This window comes from Phyllobates terribilis, unplaced genomic scaffold, assembly GCF_046119375.1.
Source record: "Phyllobates terribilis strain yellow unplaced genomic scaffold, ASM4611937v1 Scaffold_11__3_contigs__length_659146591, whole genome shotgun sequence".
Classification (NCBI taxonomy): Eukaryota; Metazoa; Chordata; class Amphibia; order Anura; family Dendrobatidae; genus Phyllobates; species Phyllobates terribilis.
This window is the reverse complement of record NW_027362771.1, coordinates 262,070,773-262,091,125: the sequence shown is the minus strand read 5'-3', so window position 1 is coordinate 262,091,125 and position 20,353 is coordinate 262,070,773. Positions and strand designations below refer to the sequence as shown.

The 20,353-nt window shown below is 42.4% G+C and overlaps 2 protein-coding genes across 4 annotated transcripts in view; one reads left to right on the top strand and one right to left on the bottom strand.

The window, feature by feature from the left end:
* Positions 1–20,353, bottom strand: part of FBXL13 (F-box and leucine rich repeat protein 13) — a 277,666-nt gene that overhangs the window by 110,782 nt on the left and 146,531 nt on the right. The gene's annotated exons all lie outside the window — the stretch shown is intronic.
* The window catches only part of LRRC17 (leucine rich repeat containing 17), a 45,045-nt gene that overhangs the window by 16,459 nt on the left and 8,233 nt on the right, over positions 1–20,353 (top strand). Inside the window, exon 2 of the mRNA XM_073652273.1 lies at positions 8,198–9,036. Coding sequence (XP_073508374.1) covers positions 8,292–9,036 — 745 coding nt within the window. The 5' untranslated portion in view covers positions 8,198–8,291. The remainder of the gene's footprint in view (positions 1–8,197; positions 9,037–20,353) is intronic.

The window sequence follows — 20,353 nt, the reverse complement described above, 5'->3', positions numbered from 1 at the left end:
TTTGCCCACGGACACATGGTCTGTGGGAATACACTGAAATTTGCATCTACGACATCTACGTATGTCAGTGTCTCCAGTGCTTGTGGAAACGGACACCACACATACTGGAAAGATCCCTTAATGGGAACTGTAAATCTACAAGTTTAACCACTGGCTTGGCATTGTTTTGTTGTGGTTTTCTTTGTGTGTTTCTGTAAAAAAATAAAACCCCACACTTAAAAACGCAAGAATAAGGCATGGGAAATATCCTACGGATTAGTTTAAAAAGCAGAACATAAAATCCTCAACAAATACACAATGAGTGAATCTTATCTAAGAAATCAGCTCTGTAGAATCATTCTTTAGTCCGAACAACTGGATTTAATATAGCAGGCAAATGATCAAATACAACAAATAGATAAGATGATAAAAGCTAATAACTCAGCCAATATGAACACTCGCGGCAAACCCAACAGACCTTCTAATTCAGCCAAACTATCAATCAGTTGTATTAAGCAAATTTTAAAAGAAATGAAGTTGGCTATATACACACCATAACAATCACCTAATATAAAATATGATTCTTACAGTGGATTGTCTTATGATCAATCATATGTGATATCTGTATTAGACTCCATCAAAGTGAGAACACCATAAAAAACTGCCTAAGGGCTTATTCAGACATTGTTTTTTGTCATACTAATTGTATCCGTCTTTTTCACATTTAGAACTCGTACCTATTACAGTCTATGGAGCTGTTAACATGTACGTGTATTTTTGATGACCGAGTGCTCCGCACAAAATCACGGAGGCATTTCTGATTTTGATATGAGTGACAGATCTCGCCAATCATAGTCTATAGGTCCATGAAAAAAATCAGACAGGACTCTGATGCCATCCATATGCTGTCGGCTTTTCACAGATTGTTTGATAAGAGGAGCTTGAGAAACATCCATAAGTTTGTTTTTTTAAATCTAATAAAAACCGATGAAACTCTGGTAAAAATTGACTCACTGACCAAACTCTGATGACACTCTGATCAAAAACACTGATGAAACCCAGAACGGTATTTGATTTTGAGAAAAAGCACTGATATTTGAATGAGCCTTAGGCTATGTGCACACAATGTCTTTTTCAAGCAGATTCCAGCTTTTATTCCATAAAATTAACAAAAAATTAAAAAACAACATTGCTGTGCATATATTCCATCTTATGTCACTTCTTTTAATTGCTTCAGGGTTCAGAAACTCTGAATAGGTTAAAAGAAGTGACATGGTCATTCTTCGGGGAGCTTCTACTGGGATGCATCCCAATCTCTATACTTCACATACTCACGGGTCGCTGATGCGGACTGGCATGTGGTCACACCAGCTGTGATGTCATTTAAATGTTTCTCTCAGAAACTAACAGTGGCATCTAAATGGTTAATAGCCGACGCTCAACTCCGGCCTCAACCGTTAGTGACCTATGCTGGCTAGTTACTATAGCCGGAAACATCATGCGGAGGGAGCTCAGTTCTTGAGCTACAGTTACCCCAGTGTGGATTTACAGTTACAGCCAGAGGCTCGACGGGGGTTAACCATTTGATGTTTCCAAAAATGCCCAGCAGTTAGAACAAGTGTGCTGACCATTCTTCAGGTGTTTTACTGCCTTTATTGTCTTACTTTACAATAGAAGTCAATTGAAAGGCAAGAAAATTTCCCTTCTTCCTGGGTGTCAATTGGAGCATTTTGTGAGAGTTTTTGTCTAAAAAAAATGCTGGCGGTTTACTCATTGCTTAATGGACTTAAAACGCCAACAAAAAATGTTTACAAACTGCTTTATGAAACACCTACAAAATGCCCAAAAAGACGGTAAAAAAAAAGAACAGTCGTTTCCTTAAGAGGTTTATGCATGAAAACCTTGTCCGTTTCACCCACATGGAAAAAGCATGGGCACATACCCTAACAGTTTACCGCAGATCACGCTGGGGGGGTCACACATCAGTATTTTCAGTATAAAATAAACTCAGTTGGTACTCGCTTTCTCTTGCCCCAGACCAGGCTTTCCTCTCTACGGTCAGTTTTGTGGCTCTGTCTACGTACATGGCACATGACTTTGAGCTCAGTGATTGGCTGCAGTGGTGATATGTGCTGTAGTTGTGATGTCACCACTGCAGCCTGTAAAAAAAAGAAAAAAAAAATAGTTGAGCAGCAGCGGAGAGCCAGTGCTGGAGCGGAGTGAGTACCAGCTCAGTTTGTTATTTTATGATTCTGATAGTCTATAGAACAGAAAAATGAAAAGGAAAACCCCTTTAAATTGGAATTGAAACATCAGTCCACAGTTATCTTTCAGGCTCGTTGGCGGAGTTGTTATCTGAGACTCTTCTCACTAGGGATTTCCCTGTAAATCGCTGTTTGGCTCCAGCCAGCTGGTATTCATCCAGCCAAGGTCAGCAAGACAGCCAGTAAAGATTTACACAAAATATTAATGAAATATTTTACATGTCACACACCCTAAGTTATCTGCATTATCGTAGTAAAAATAGCAATATTAGGGCTCATTAGTCGGCAATGTTTATCTTATATGCAAAAAATGGACCGATTTTCATTGGTGTTTCAGATCAGATTTTCATCAAAGTTTGTTCAGTGTCAGTTTTTCCCAAGTTCTTCTGTGTATGAGAAGGCTTCTCAGTCTTATCAAACAAACTAGGACTACAATGCAACTATGCTGCCACTGTGTGCTGTTCGGGGCTTTGGATCAAAACAAGAGAGGCCCCCTTTTTTTTTGTGGACCACTCTGAAAAAAACTCGAACATATGAACAATAGTGGGTATGGGTTCAATGAGTGAAAATCATGTACACAACTTGAACGTGAAACACGGATGTCTGAATGAGCCTTTACTGAAAAGGACCAAGGACATAAACATTATTATTATTATTATTATTATTGATTCTAAGTTTATGCACGCAGCACCAACCTTTTCCACAGCACAAAATGTTCCTCGTTAGCACAGATAACAATATACACTAATAACAGCAGGGAAGGATTTACAGCAGAGGTGAGACGGCCCTACATTCACATGCACAATTTACAACTAGTGTAATGCCAGAGTCACTGTTAGGACAGGTGCTGACAACTGTATGTTCTCCATCCGAGAACAACGAGCCGATTATGCTAATCACACTCTGATCAGAATGTGATCCGATGTTCTCGGATGTGGAGAATTAAAAAAAAGTTTCTCCAACTTCTCCATTCAGCCTGTTCGTCAAAATTGGACCGCACTCAGATGTCATCAGAGTGCGGTCTGACGTTTTTCATGGACCCATATACATGAATGAGCAAATGCCATCTGATTATCAAAGGCAAATTGTGCATTCTGTGATTTTTTTCCTCAGACCACTCGGGTCCAAGGAAAAAATCAGACATGTGAACTGCCTTATGGAATAACATTGGTCATTGGTCCGAGAGCAATGTTTTGATGGATCGCACTGAGACTGCAACTATGGTCGTCGGCATGAGCCCTTAGGCCAACCAGGAGTGGGTGAATAATACAGAAGTGATGACTTGTTTCTATTATAATTGTCCTCTGATTGTTCCTCTCCTGGTTTTGGCTTACAAATACTGAGGTAAAAAACTGATCAAATACTGAACGTGTGAATGTGGCCTTAAATTTGTACTTCAGAAGCCTGTTTGCATTCAGTGGTGCCCTGTAATACTCTGATAGCCAGTGAAAATGCAATAGGCAGGTCCGACACTCCATAGCAATCAGATATTGGGCAATACAGGTAAGCATTGTTCTATTAGTGGTTACAACATAAAACTATACTGTATCTAAGGATGGAGAAATGGAAAGAATGATATTTTAGTCCAAAATACAAACATTTAAGTAGAAAAAAAGTCCTCAAGTATGTCGATATTCTTTCACACTGGTGCTGGTCTATAAAGGGTCATTGAGCTTCACAGAAAATGAAAGCTTTTTAGGAAGTTTTCAATACTAACGCTACAAATGAACAATGATTGTATTTCAGCACTGTGTTTCATCACATCGTCTTGGCCGACATCATGTACCATCAGGTTCCATGGGAAAATGTGCAGTATCTAATGATAATTAAGAGCACGACCAAAATAAATACTGCTGTCATCCTTTCCAGGGCCATTTACTATCACACGTCCTCAGTATCCTCCCTGTACAGTTGTGAAAGAAAACAGAGTCTAAAGAGGGATTACAGTAATGTTAGGTAGTTAGTGGGTCAGATACAAATCTGCATTAGGAACAAGAAATAGTGCTGGATTTAGGGCTCACATATATCGCACTAACTGTTTTCTACATTAAATACACTGTTCTACTTTATACAACTCATAAGAGAACCAGAAAGGATTTAGAGAATTAAGACAAGTGGACTGAAGAGAAAAACAGACTAAGGAAACTGAAAAACAATACAAAGAAAGTTCAGGTCTGATAATCTGAGGCTGGAGAGTAAAGAAAAAGAAAGAATGAAGAAAGACATATTGAATGAAAACTCACATATACAAACCCTAATGCAGTGGTCCCATTTCTTACCTTGAGGGTCACATTCAGTTCTGAGATTGGTGACAGCCAAAGCCTAACCACAGAAAGCACCGTGTGCCACCCTCCCTTGTAGGCAGTGTACTTACATCCAGGGGGTTCCACGTGACCCCTTCAGAATTCCAAAATGAAGCACTCCCACCAAACTATCGCATTCAGCTTTAACATCCCTCTAACACATTGTATCATCCATTCTCCAGCTTACCATATGTATCCCCCTTGTAAGTATATCTGCACCCAGAAGGGCTCTTCTGTGCAGGGCAACTCACATAAGCACCATCTCTCCAGATGGTGGACCTTCTCTTCATGGCTGTTTGTTAGACCTTGTGCTAATGCACCAAGTTGACAGACATCCACGACCCACAGTTCATGGGCACGCGAGCCACAGGTTGGTGACCACTGCCCTAATGCAACAAATAATAAAGAGCCTAATTTCTGGACTGGGGAAGGAAAGGCAATCTTTTTCCCCATGGGTTTTGGCTGTTCTACCAAGCTGACTATCTGCCATACATAACAAGGGTCTACTTTACTCATGAGATGCATGATGACAGCCTGCTGGAGTCTTGCTGGTATGGATATTGTATATTAAAGGGAATCTGTCAGCAGGTTTTTGCTATTTAATCTAAGAGCAGCATAATATAGTGCAAGACAGCCCGATTCTATGAATGTATCACTTACTAGGCTGTATGTGGTAGTTTCAATACAATCAGGGTTTTATTAGCAGGATATTATCACTCCCTGATTAGGTCTCACATATATGGCAGTCAGGCTAATCAGTTTAACCCCCCCCCCAGCACTGATTGGCAGCTTCCTGACAATGTACACAGCAAGCTGCTAATCAGGGGTGTGGGCGGGCTTATATGACTCGCCCCCTGGGCCGTGGGGCACGCGGATCCGGGCGATAGGAGAACGATGGGGGTAGTAGTAGTGGCGGCCCGGTCCCGCGGCTCAGGGTGGTCAGGCCAATGGTAGTCTGCTACGTGCTTCAGATAATGTCCGACTACACCACCCGTGGATTGCGGTTATTAGGAACCGCCGCTGCAAGGCAGTCCGCTGGGGCTGATGATGAATGCAGCTGGGATGGTGTGACTCCCCACGGGAAGAGTGCGGCCCCAGGGCAGTGTAGTGGATGATGGGAGTGATGGTGGTGAAGGTCCCAGTACCGGTAGTGCCGGAGGAGCGAAGGAGCACACGGACAACAAGTTACAGTCCAGGGTCTTTACTCACAGTTCGTTTGTCCCGGGTCACTTCCGTCGGCAGTGACCGCCCGAGCCGTGCTGCGTCCACCAGGTGTGGGGCTCGGTCAACTCCCAAGCAGTCAAGAGCATGGCACAGGACCCCCTTTAATCCTTTCTCTGGCCTGCCTCACCAGTGACCCACTTTTGTCCGGCTGCCGCGGACTTGTGCGGTTAAACGTGGGCCCCGTCCTCCGCTGTCCTATATGGAGCCTTCCTAGCAGATTTGATGAGGTGTCGCACCAATAGATGATCACGACGACCGGTCTTTGGCTGAGGGTTGTTTCTCCTCCACCAACTTGGGATCCGGTACCCTTAATCTGCCTGACCCTGCACCCTGGATTCTCGTGGGTTCTTAGGGTCCCTTCCACCTTCTTGTTCCTGAGCCCTTCTGTTTCTCTGTCTCTCCTTCTCTTTCTCTGTTCCTTTCTGTTTCTGTTCCTTTCTGTTCCTTTCTCTTGGAGCTGAGATGAGCCAAAATCTCAGCTCCCCTTCACCTCCTCCTCGGCCTCTCACTAGGCCCTTCTGGAGTAGAGCTCCTACAGAGCCTCTACTCCCTGTCTTCTCCTCTGGCTGAACTGACCCAGAACTAAGATGGTGCCCACCTTTTATACCTCCCTCTGACCATGAGCCCAGGTGACCAGCAACCAATGAGCTCCTTCCTACGCTCAGGAACCAACCCCTATCTGCTCCTACAGCACTGGGTGTTCCACCCCCCTCCCCACTCCAGGCAGTGACATAGTCGGTCGTGCCTGCACTTCTGTCTAGTGGGAGCACCGTTGAGCTGTCCCTCGGAAATGGGGTGTGTGTGCTGTATGCAGCTAACTGAGCCCTGGTCCACAATCCATCCTTACCCGGGAGTGGAATACCACACCTCTGGTCTGAGGTGCAATACCCCTGTAGCGGCCGAACCCTCGGGGCGCTACATATACACAGCTTAGTATTATGACTACTGCTACATCTACAACAGAGAAAACAGGGTTTCTGTCAAAACTACACTAAGCTGTCCAATAAGTGATAGATACATTGCTGGAATTAGGCTCTCTTGCCTTATATTATGCTGCTTTTAGATTACACAGTAAAACCTGCTGACATATTTCATTTAAAGGGAATCTGTCAGTGGCAGCCCCCCCACCACCACAATCTGACAGCAGCATGATGGAGAAACAGAGACCCTGATTCTAGCAATGTATCACTTACTTGTAAATTTGGTAAAATCACAATTGTATCAGCAGTAGATTATCACTAGAGGACTAGTAAACCTGCTGCCAGGTAGTCAAGCACATTCATGAGCTCTGTATAACCCCGTCCCCACCACTGATTGGCAGCTTTCTGTGTACACTGTAGACAGGCAGAGATCTTCCAATCAGTGGTGTGGGCGGGGCTTATACAGAACTTAATATTTAGACAGCTGGTAGACGTGCAGCAGAGAAACAAATGATTTATTAAAATGACAGTAAGCAGCCCAGTAAGTGACACATCACTGGAATCAGGGTTTCTGCTCCTACATTATACTGCTCTCAAAAGGGATAGTAACAACCTGTTGACAGATTCCCTTTAACTTATGTTCACACAGAGCTGATTTGTTTGAACACACCTTAATGTGTCTAATCCTTGACAGTGATTTTTCACACGGACATCCATGTTACTGGTCAGAAGCTAAATGGCCAACACATTTTGTTTAATGCTTATGTTATCTGCACCATGCACATAAAATATATTTGACATTCATCCTGCTGCTGTGTGCCTCCCTATACTAAGAAACTACTCACCTACTGACCATGTTATAATATATATACAGTATATAGAAATTAATAATTTGTTAATAATTATTAAAGCCAGATTATGTGCTAACATGGCCGCCATATGGTCTAATATAACCTTGCTAACCGAGCAACCTCTGACAACAATGAACTAGGAACTGTGCTGAGCACAATACTATGGTAGTGGTATGGTAGCACTGCTGCAGCCAATCATGCAGATCAGTTTCTCTTCCGCTTCTCTCAACTGAGACCATGGAGAAAAGAGGAAGAGGAAGTGGTTGGCACATGATCGCAAGTACGCAAGTGTAGAAACAAGGAATCTTAACAGTGAGTATATTACACATTGTTAAAACTCATTGTTAGACTGCCTGTCAAATTATATAAATGTCCCAGAAAATCCCTTTAACAACAAAGTCCAGGTCTCCATATATTGCATTAATGAGGCCAAAATCTTTGAGAATGCTCATGTAAAAGAGTTCAAAAGGTGAGTGCTATCAAATTGTCCTAAGCAATGTTAATGTACTGTATAATTAGTTCATTTCAGTGTTTGTGCAAGATATAGTAATTATTTCCAGAACTTCATTTCTTTTTTTTTGCTTTTGAAGTTTACATAGCAATGTTAAATTAAAACGTCTAAACAAAGTTTACATTTCCATTCTCTTGTTTTTCAGAAGAGGGGCTCTAACTATCCCAGCTGTGAACTCTGCTTGGAGAGAAAAAGATTTCATTGCGGTACTGTGAAATCAGGACCAGTTGGATGTCAGGATGCAACTGGTTGCCCTAATAATATTACTTTTCTTTTGTAAAGCATCAGAGTTTAAGAAAGTAAGAAGAAACAACCGAGGAAATGACAGATCAAACAACTCTAAAAAATCCTCTAGTACTGTTAAACGCTATGCTCCAGGACTAGCGTGTGAGACATACACATATATTAATGAAAAATATTTGGACTGTCAGGAGAGAAAGCATACATCCGTCCTAAATGATTGGCCAGATGATCTGGTACATATTTTGCTATCGAGAAACAGAATTCGTATAATAAAAGATAATGCATTTTCTAAGTTTCAAAATCTAAAAAGTCTGGACTTGCAACAAAATGAAATTACAAAAATTGAGCATCAGGCTTTCTTTGGCTTAAAAAGGCTGACAACTCTCTTACTTCAACATAACCGGATAAAAATCTTGTCAGAGGAGGTATTTATCCAACTGCCGCGACTTACTTATCTTAGACTTTATGACAATCCTTGGGATTGCAACTGTGAGTTGGAGTCGCTTGTAACATTCCTTCAGATTCCACGAAACAGGAATTTTGGGAATTATGCTAAGTGTGAGAACCCAGCAGAATTGAAAGGTGAAAAATTGAAAGAAATCACACCTCAAGTAATGTGCCAAGAAGAAGATGGAAAACCTAAACCATTGGAAGGATCCAAGGTGACAAAACCTTCTGTGGATTCAACACATTGCCATACATATCTATATCCAACTGCAACACTAGACTGCAGAAAAAAAGGTAACTAAGCATGGCTGTTTAGAATACGGTGAATGTTAGCACATATTAAGCCCCAGAAGCTGGATCCAATTCCATCATGTTGATCTTCTTAGAAAGTGTTTCCTTCCTATTTTTGGCCGAAATTTGGTAAAGTTAGTAGTGTCTGTAGTCTCACTTTTGACTTTGGCTTAATTTTATTTATTATTGGATAGCATAATACAATATGAACCATTATGCTGACATCTAAAAGTATTAGAAACCTGACCTGAAAATAATGTAAGCAAATCTGAACAGTTTCTTACATAGCTTAAAGGAGTTGTCTGGTGAAGAGACGTCATCACTTAACCACCACCGGTGGGTGTCCAATCACTGGGATTCCCACAAACGGGAAACTTTTATCCTTTTATACTTTCATAGAATGAAGTGATAGTGCTGCACTCTGCAGTCCTATAATGAAAGAATGAAGCACAGGTCAAGCATGTGCACCTTTTCTCCATCTTAACGGGGATAAAAGTGTCCAATTTTGCCGATCTATGGGGGTCTAAGTGGTCAGACCATTATCGATCTTTAAGGTATTACCTATTGTGGAGACATGAGGGTCAGTGAGTGCTCTTGTACGCTGGCCTGGCTGTCTTTAGAAAGACTGCATGGACCAGGGCTCATCCCACTGAACGCCCGTTCTCCTTCCCCGTGGGCAGAGGACCACTCAGACAACTCAGGGTGAGTGTAACACAGTGTGGCAATACTTTATTGAACCACCAACAGACAATAACATATAGTACAGTCCCAGAAAGTACATAAGATGGTGCAAATTACAGAGTCTCACCCTTCCGCTGGCTCGCCGGGAATTAGAACATCTGCGACTTTAGGGCTTCCAAGGCCAACTACCCCAACCAGTGGCACCCCGTTTTTGGTGGGCACCCATAGAGAGAACGTAGTGGCAAGCTTAGGAAGCTGACAGTCCATTGATGTATGAGGCCAAGTGACCTAATTGTCCCAACCTGGGTTCTCCAAACGTCTAAGTAGGTTCAGTGATGGGCAGTGGATCAAATTTGTATTCTTCCTGTTGGAGCCATGGTTCCCTGGCTGCTGTCCTGTAGAGTCTCTGGAAACAGAGGAATATCCCCTTTTTATAGTTTGCTGCTCTTATTCAGGCATTTTCCCACAGGATTGGGGAAGGTGGAAGATAATCCCTCATTGTTTCAGTGTTCAGTCAACCTGCATATTCTGCCCTTCAATGTTTGCAGAACAACAAGCTGCATGGACTGATACAATAGGTAGTTAGCAGGCATTCACCAAATTAACAAACATCGACTGTTCAATTAACCTGCGCCTTTGTCCTTCAAGGATAGCAGAACAATAAGCTATAGAGGCTGATACGATAGGTAATCAGTAGCTATTCAACAAAACAACAAACATCAATTCAACCTACAATAAGAGTTAACGTTCAGGCTCATATGAAAAATTGTTTATGTCTCTTGACCTGCTGAATAATATGTCTGGCATAATTAAGAATAAACGGAGTGTCATCACACCTATCCTATGGAAAGATGATAACTTCTTCACTCTCCAGTCAACCTCTTTAAATCTGTAGATAGACACTTAGGCCCATTATATCCGCTAAATGGACTTGAATTGCTGGCCCTGACAGTAAAAGAGACGTGTTGACAGTCCTCCACACAAATTCCTTACCTTAGTGATCAGGGAGAGTTGCTGATCATTGTCCTAGACCACCAGTTATTCTGGCAACAACTTATTTAGAGGACAAAGTATACTGGAATTATGTGATAATATAGTGTTAATAGAAATGCACGTGTTAACAGCGGGCATCGTCAAGTACACATTAGATGGTCCCACCTAAATAGGCATGTACATGTGGAATTTAAGGGGGGGGGGCAGCAAAAACTACATACTAAAATAGACATAACTATGCAAAAAGAAGATAGCACTTTGTGTAGTCCCAAAAAAAGATTTAGCGCTGCTATAAACAGTCAAGAAAGCCAATGATGTTGGTGATACACATAGGATCTCCTATGACCACTCTTCTGCGTCTGTTCTGTATGGATTATTAATTACCTTAGTTTTCTCCATCTGCATATTCTTTTTGAGCACTTTATAACTTTTCCATGGAAAGTTTGGTAAAGCACTTAGTGTGATTGGTATTTTGGCCAGCTACTTTGTTCAGCATCCCCATGTTTCATCCATGCATTGCTGTCTGGTGGGAATGGAGCACAAATTTTTATACCTATTTATTTGAGCACTGAATCTTTAGTGGAGGTGCAGATTTGGGCTGGGCATCTCATTTTTCATGCATAACTCCAGTAAATATGAACTGTGTGATGAAGCCAATAATAGCTAGTAGCGGTCAAGTGTCAATGCAGCATTTCATCATTGGCAGCTTGTAAACAGAGGCTGTCAGTGGATTACTGGGGCAAATACACTGGCTCAGTGGGAAATTAAAAAAGTAAGTGGTGCTTCTTTTGTTACTTTATAACACTGGTGGCTCTTTAAACATCTGTACAATAAAAACATAATTTGTTTTTACATATATTACTGTTTATGGCCAAACTGAGTTTTTAGTGAAAGATCACCTGATGGGTTAAGGGAAGGGGAAAGAAAAAGGGAAGTGAAAAATAAAAGAAAAGCAAAAATAATTTTCTGGGGATCACTGTGGATTCCATACTGGTTATTAGAGAAAAGGTCTCTGAGTATGTATAGCGTTCAGATATAGAGTATATTGTGTAAAGACGCTTGATACTGTATAAGGACTATACCCATTTCAACTGAGTTGGAGGGTCTGTCAACCTCCTATAATGGGGACTGTCAATCTCATTACCTTAAAAAGATTTAAGCTAAAGGCCTTTTTTAGGTTGATATAAAGTCAAGCACAAGTGGTTATGTACCGTATTCATGCTCCTTAATAGCGGTATACAGTGTAGCCACGCTGCGGCTGCTGCTGCTGACGGCTATCTCCTCTGCCCACTGTTAAAGGGCATGAATATTCAACCTCTCTCCACGCCCATGGGCGTGGGGAGGGGGTGAATATTCATGCCCTTTAATGAGCGGGCACAGGAGATAGCCGGCAGCAGCAGCCGCAGCGTAGCTCCGCTGTATGCCGGATATGAAGGAGAGTGAAGTCACTGCTCCCTGCGCACACAGACCCGGCGTGGGGAGCAGTGACTTCCGGCAGCTGATCTCTCCTTGTGAGCCTCGCATGGCAGTGACGTCATGCGCGGCTCACATGGAGAGATCTGTGCGGGCAGACAGGACGCAGCGCTGGAGGAGAGAAGAAAGGTGAGTAGCAGTGTTTATTTTTTTTTAATGTGCAGCCTGATGGGGATTAGTGGGACCATGCATACTAGGACAGGGATTAGGGGTGCCATGCATACCAGGACAGGGATTAGGGGTGTCATGCATACCAGGACAGGGATTAGGGGTGCCATGCATACCAGAACAGGGATTAGGGGTGCCAAGCATACCAGGACAGGGATTAGGGGTGCCATGCATACCAGGACAGGGATGAGGGGTGCCATGCATACTAGGACAGGGATTAGGGGTGCCATGCATATCAGGATAAGTATGAGGGGTGCCATGCATACCAGGATAAGGATGAGGGGTGCCATGCATACTAGGATGGAGGGATGCCAGGCATACCAGGATGGGGATGGGGACCACATATAAAAGAAAGGGGGGCGGCATATATACCAGGATGGGGGATATTGTCAGAATTGGGGGACATTACCCCTATACCAGTGTCAGCAGTAGACCCCCTCCCCCTTAAAAGTGCATCATGACCACATTTTTTGCTTAAATTTTTATTTTTTTATTTTCCTCCTCTAAAATCTAGGTGTGTCTTATGGTCCGGTGCGTTTTATAGTCCGAAAAATACGGTTATAACTTAAAAAAGTGGGCATCTGCAAACGATATGGAGAATAGATCACTTTCCATACGTCATCAACAACGAATGTTTAAGAAAATCACATGACAAAGGTTGTGTGTAAGGAAAAAGGCCTTTTCCCAAGCAAATTGCCTTCCTAGTTTTTCCCACTCTGTAACATGTAAGCCTATGTGCACTTACAGTATTTTGAGGAGTCTTTGATGAGTTTCTGTAGCAGAAATCAAGCACAAAATCCTCCTCCAAATATCAAAAAACATAAAAAAGTTTTGGAGTTTCCACTCAGTTTCTGCTCCAAAAACTCAACAAAAAGACTGTGTGCACATCTAGTAGATATAAAAATTCTAGAAACCCCTGTTAAAATGCCAAGTTTTTGTTATGTAAAAAATCATACCAAGAAGAATCATTTCAGAACTTTTTCCATCTTTAATGTCACACATAATCTGTACAATTCAATTGGAAAACAAACTGAAATCTGTTTATGTGGAAATGAAAAATGAAGAACTAAAATAATGTGGGTATATAAATTTCTACACCCTTAAACTAATGCTTTGTTGAAGTACCTTTTGAATTTATGGCATCATTGAGTATTTTTGGGTAGGAGTCTATCTGCATGGCACATCTAGAATTGGCAATCTTTGACAAATCTTCCTTGCAGTAGGCCTCCAAATCTGTCAGACAGCCCTCGTCAGGCCATTCACAGATTTTCAGTTGGATTCAGATCTGGGCTCTGGCTGGGCTGTTCCAAGAGCTTGATCTTCTTCTGGCGAAGCTATTCTTTTGTTAGTTTGGAGTTATGCTTTGGGTTATTCTTGTGCTGAATGTGAAATCCCTCTTGATCTTCAGCTTTTTACCAAAGTCCTGAAGGTTTTGATGCAAGATTGATTGATATTTGTAACTGTTCACAATTTCTCCCAACTTGACAATTCCAGCTGCTGAAAATCAGCCATAAAACATAATGCTGCCTTCACTCATTCTTCACTGTAGGTATGGTGTTCTTTTGGTGATGCACATGATGGCTTTATGCCAAACATATCTTTTGGCATTATGGCCAAAAAGTTCAATCTTGGTCTCATTATACCATAACACATTTTCCCACATTTGGCAGGCTTGATGTAGGTTTTAGCAAAACATATGGATGTTTATTTTTGTAAGAAAAGGCTTTAAACTTGCCAGGCTACCTCACAGGCCAGATACAGTGGGGAAAATAAGTATTTGATACACTGCCAATTTTGTAAGTTTTCCCACCTACAAAGAATGGAGAGGGCTGTATTTTTTATTGCAGGTACACTTCACCTGTGAGAGACAGAATCTTAAAAAAAACAAAAAAACAAACAGAAAATCACATTGTATGATTTTTACATAATTAATTTGCATTTTATTGCATGAAATCCGTATTTGATACAATAGAAAAACAGAACTTAATATTTGGTTATGAAACCTTTGTTTGCAATTACAGATGTCAGACATTTCCTGTAGTTCTTGACCAAGTTTACACACACTACAGCAGGGATTTTAGACCACTCCTCCATCCAGATCTCCTCCAAATCTTTCAGGTTTCGAGGCTGTCTCTAGGCAACATTGAGTTTCAGCTCCCTCCAAAGATTTTCTATAGGGTTCAGGTATGGAGACTGGCTAGGCCACTCCAGGACCTTTAAATGGTTCTTACGGAGCCACCCCTTAGTTGCTGTGGCTGTGTGTTTCTGGCCATTGTCATGCTGGAAGACCCAGCCACGACCCATCTTCAATACTCTTACAGACGGAAGGAGGTTGTTGGCAAAAATCTCGCAATACATGACCCTATCCATCCTCCCTTTAATACGGTGCAGTCACCCTGTCCCCTTTGCAGAAAAGCAAATCCAAAGTATAATGTTTCCCCCACCATGCTTCACGGTTGGGATGGTGTTCTTGGGGTTGTACTCATCCTTCGTCTTCCTCCAAACACGGCGAGTGGATTTGATAGCAAAATGTTCTATTTTGGTCTCACCTGACCACATGATATTCTTCCATGCCTTCTCTGGATCATCAAGATGGTCATTGGTGAACTTCAAATGGGCCTGGACATGTGCTGGTATGAGCAGGGGAACCTTGAGTGCCCTGCAGGATTTTAATCCATGACGGCGTAGTGTGTTACTAATGGTAATGTGTGAGACTGTGGTCCCATCTCTCTTCAGGTCATTGACCAGGTCCTCCCTTGTAAGTTCTGGGCTGATTCAGGACTTTTCTCAGAATCATCCTTACCCCACGAGGCGAGATCTTGCATGGAGCCCCAGACCAAGGAAGATTGACAGTCATCTTATGTTTCTTTCATTTTCTAATATTTGGACAAACATTTGTTGCCTTATCACCAAGCTGCTTATCTATTGTCCTGTAGCCCATCCTAGCCTTGTGCAAGTCTACAATTTTGTCCCTTGCTCTTTGGTCTTGGCCATGGTGGAGAGGTTGGAGTTTGATTGATTATGTGGATAGGTGTCTTTTATACAGTTAAAGGGTTCAAACAGGTGAAATTAATACTGGAAATGAGTGCGGAGTAGGAGGGCTTCTTAAAGAAAAACTAACAGGTCTGTAAGAGGCAGAATTCGTGCTGGTTGGTAGGTGATCAAATACTTATTTCATGCATTAAAATGCAATTTAATTATTTAAAAATCATACAATGTGATTTTTGTTTTTTATTTTTAGATTCTGTCTCTCACAATTGAAGTGTACATACAATAAAAATTACAAACCTCTCCATTCTTTGTAGGTGAGAAAACTTGCAAAATCGGCAGTGTATCAAATACTTATTTTCCCCACTGTATATGAAGAATAAATAGTTCATATACAGTCCTGCTCATCGTTATTGACACCCATGAGGTTTAAGTACAAAATGTGGAATATCTCCTGAAAAAAAATTAATCAAGTGAAACAGTTTTTTGCATAGAGCACTGGTATTAAATACAAAAGAGCAAACGATAAACAATAATTTAAAACAAAAAACAATCGGAGGGAAAAAAGAAAAACCTAAAGCTTGCTGTGTCACTGGTATTGGCACCCTTTACATTAATTTAGTATGGAAACACATTTTGACTCGCCTGTGGTAAATTGCAAAAGAGAATCTCCTGTGATTAATTATTGGTGCCCATGTGACATGAATTAGCCAATGAATGATGACTTCAGTGTTTTAAAAAGCCACATGGTAGACCCTGTTCCTTTGTCACAATCGTGAAGACAAAGAAGCTGTCTGAGGACATCAGAACTGCTATTATTAGCAAACACATGACTTTCAAAGGGTATAAAGCCATCTCCAAAGACCTTGGTATCCCAGTTTCAACAGTGCACAATGTTATTAAGAAGTTTGCCAAACATTGAACCGTCAAGAACCTACTAGGACGTGGGGGAAAGAGGAAAATTGACAAGAGATGTCTTCGAAGGTTGGTGCGAATGGTGGAAAAAACATCACGTCACACATTCAAAGACTTTAAGACCAACCTGGAACAGTCTACGGCAGTGCTGGCGAACCTATGGCACGCGTGCCAGAGGGGGCACGCAGAGCCCTTCCGGTGGGCACGCGCGCCATCGCCGCAGCACTAACGCTACTGGATCGGGCCCGGCGGGTGAGAACTCTGAGCCGACACCAGCCTCGCTACTTCAGCTAGATGTGCGTTCTCGGACGCACATCTACCTGAAGTGTATTGCAGCGCACAAACTTGCCAGGCCCGTGCGCTGCAATACACGCTGCTGGCCAATCAGAGACCAGCAGCTAGCAGCTGACGTCAGCGTACACGCGACTGGGGGCATGGCAGTGACGTCATGCGCCCCGTCGCTAGGACGCTGGAGTCAGCTGCCGGCTACAGGAGAGGACGCTGCGTGGGAGAAGAAGGAAGGTCAGCAGGAGTGTTTATTATGTTTTTTTTTTTTTTTTTTATATGCGATGCACAGTGGCGCCAGCAGGCTGGGGGGGGGGGAATATATACATGGACAGGGGGAGAGGGAGCATATACAGTATACATGGACTGGGGGGGAGCATATATACATGGACTGAGGGGGGGAACATATATACATGGACTGAGGGGGAGCATATATACATGGACAGGGGGAGAGGGAGCATATATACATGGACTGGGGGGGAGCATATATACATGGACTGAGGGGGGGAGCATATATACATGGACTGAGGGGGGGAGCATATATACATGGACTAGGGGAGGGAGCATACATACATGGACAGGGAGAGAGGGAGCATATATACATGGACTGGGGGAGGGAGCATACATACATGGACAGGGGGAGAGGGAGCATATATACATGGACTGGGGGGAGCGTATATACATGCACTGGGGGGGAGCATATATACATGGACTGAGGGGGAGCATATATACATGGACAGGGGGAGAGGGAGCATATATACATGGACCGGGGGAGGGAGCATATATACATGGACAGGGGGAGAGGGAGCATATATACATGGACTGGGGAGGGAGCATATATACATGGACTGGGGGGGGAGCATATATACATGGACTGGGGGGGAGGATATATACATGGACTGGGGGGGAGCATATATACATGGACTGGGGGAGGCAGCATATATACATGGATTGAGGGAAGGCAGCATACAGTTAGGTCCATATATATTTGGACAGAGACAACATTTTTCTAATTTTGGTTCTAGACATTACCACAATGAATTTTAAACAAAACAATTCAGATGCAGTTGAAGTTCAGACTTTCAGCTTTTATTTGAGGGTATCCACATTAAAATTGTATGAAGGGTTTAGGAGTTTCAGCTCCTTAACATGTGCCACCCTGTTTTTAAAGGGACCAAAAGTAATTGGACAATTGACTCCAAGGCTATTTCATGGACAGGTGTGGGCAATCCCGTCATTATGTCATTCTCAACTAAGCAGATAAAAGGCCTGGAGTTGATTTGAGGTGTGGGGCTTGCATTTGGAAGGTTTTGCTGTGAAGTAAACATGCGGTCAAAGGAGCTCTCCATGCAGGTGAAACAAGCCATCCTTAAGCTGCAAAAACAGAAAAAACCCATCCGAGAAATTGCTACAATATTAGGAGTGGTAAAATCTACAGTTTGGTACATCCTGAGAAAGAAAGAAAGCACTGGTGAACTCATCAATGCAAGAAGACCTTGGTGCCCACGGAAGACAGCAGTGGTGGATGATCGCAGAATAATCTCCATGGTGAAGAGAAACCCCTTCACAACAGTCAACCACGTGAACAACACTCTCCAGGAGGTAGGCGTATCAATATCCAAATCTACCCTAAAGAGAAGACTGCATGAAAGTAAATACAGAGGGTTCACTGCACGGTGCAAGCCACTCATAAGCATCAAGAATAAAAAGGCTAGACTGGACTTTGCTAAAAAACATCTAAAAAATCCAGCACAGTTCTGGAAGAACATTCTTTGGACAGATGAAACCAAGATCAACCTCTACCAGAATGATGGAAAGAGAAAAGTATGGCGAAGGCGTGGTACAGCTCATGATCCAAAGCATACCACATCATCTGTAAAACACGGCGGAGGCAATGTGATAGCTTGGGCACGTATGGCTGCCAGTGACACTGGGTCACTAGTGTTTATTGATGATGTGACACAGGACAGAAGCAGCTGAATGAATTCTGATGTATTCAGAGCCATACTGTGTGCTCAGATCCAGCCAAATGCAGCCAAACTGATTGGTCGTTGTTTCATACTACAGATGGACAATGACCCAAAACATAAAGCCAAAGTAACCCAGGAGTTTATTAAAGCAAAGAAGTGGAATATTCTTGAATGGCCAAGTCAGTCACCTGATCTCAACCCAATTGAGCATGCATTTCACTTGTTAAAGACTAAACTTCAGACAGAAAGGCCCACAAACAAACAGCAACTGAAAACCACCGCAGTGAAGGCCTGGCAGCACATCAAAAAGGAGGAAACACAGCGTCTGGTGATGTCCATGAGTTCAAGACTTCAGGCAGTCATTGCCAACAAAGGGTTTTAAACCAAGTACTAGAAATGAACATTTTATTTACAATTATTTAATCTGTTCAATTACTTTTGGTCCCTTTAAAAACAGGGTGGCACACGATAAGGAGCTGAAACTCCTAAACCCTTCATCCAGTTTTAATGTGGATACCCTCAAATGAAAACTGAAAGTCTGAACTTCAACTGCATCTGAATTGTTTTTAAAATTCACTGTGGTAATGTCTAGAACCAAAATTAGAAAAATGTTGTCTCTGTCCAAATATATATGGACCTAACTGTATATACAAGGATGGGGGCAGCATATATACAAGGATGAGGGGAGGGAAGCATATATACAAGGATGAGGGGAGGGCAGCATATATACAAGGATGGGGGGAGGGCAGCATATATACAAGGATGAGGGAGGGCAGCATATATACAAAGATGGGGGAGGGCAGCATATATACGAGGATGGGGGCAGCATATAAACAAGGATGGGGGAGGGAAGCATATAAACAAGGATGGGGAGGGCAGCATATGTACAAGGATGGAGGGAGGGCAGCATATGTACAAGGATGGGGGGAGGACAGCATATATACAAGGATGGGGGGAGGGCAGCATATATACAAGGATGGGGGGAGGGCAGCATATATACAAGGATGGGGGGGGCAGCATATATACAAGGATGGGGGCATATACCAAGATGGGTTTGAGCACATTCTTTATTTCTGCAGTCTCAGACCCCTGCTCCTGTCTGTGGCTGCTCTATGCTGCCCTAGCCTGCTCTTTGAATCAGTTGTTTGTATCAGTAAAACCTCAATATTTAGGTTAAATTGCTGTGTTGGCACTTGGCGATAAATAAGTGGGTTTTGGATTGCAATTTGGGCACTCGGTCTCTAAAAGGTTCGCCATCACTGGTCTAGGGTCATGGTTTCAACAAGTACCATACGCCGCACACTAAACCAAGCAGAGCTTTATGGGCAAAGGCCAAGGAAGAAACCATTGCTGAAGAAAAGAAATAAAAAGGAAAGACTCATCTTTGCCAAAGAGTACCGTGACAAACCACAATACTTCTGGTTTAATGTTCTGTGGACAGATGAAACAAAAATAGAGCTTTTTGGCAATGCAAACAGTTTGTTTATAGACGGCACTATGATGCTTATAAGGAAAAGAACACCTTACCAACAGTTAAGAATGTTCTGAAATCATTTTCCTTGTTATGATTTTTCTTTACATGACAGAAATCTGGCATTTTAACATTGGTGTATAAACTTTATATATCTAGAGTACACAAAGTGCATCAGTCGGATCTTGTCCCCTGCAGCAATTTGTATAATAGGGAACATATAATTAGGTTTGTCTGTCTCAGTACAGAGATTTCTGAATGAGGTAAGACTTACCGAAGATGTAGGGGAGCATAGAAGTTGAGTTTCAACAGTTCCTTAGCGGTCTACAGGCATAACATGCAGGTTTTAGCCATATTTCTTCTTATTCTGAACAAC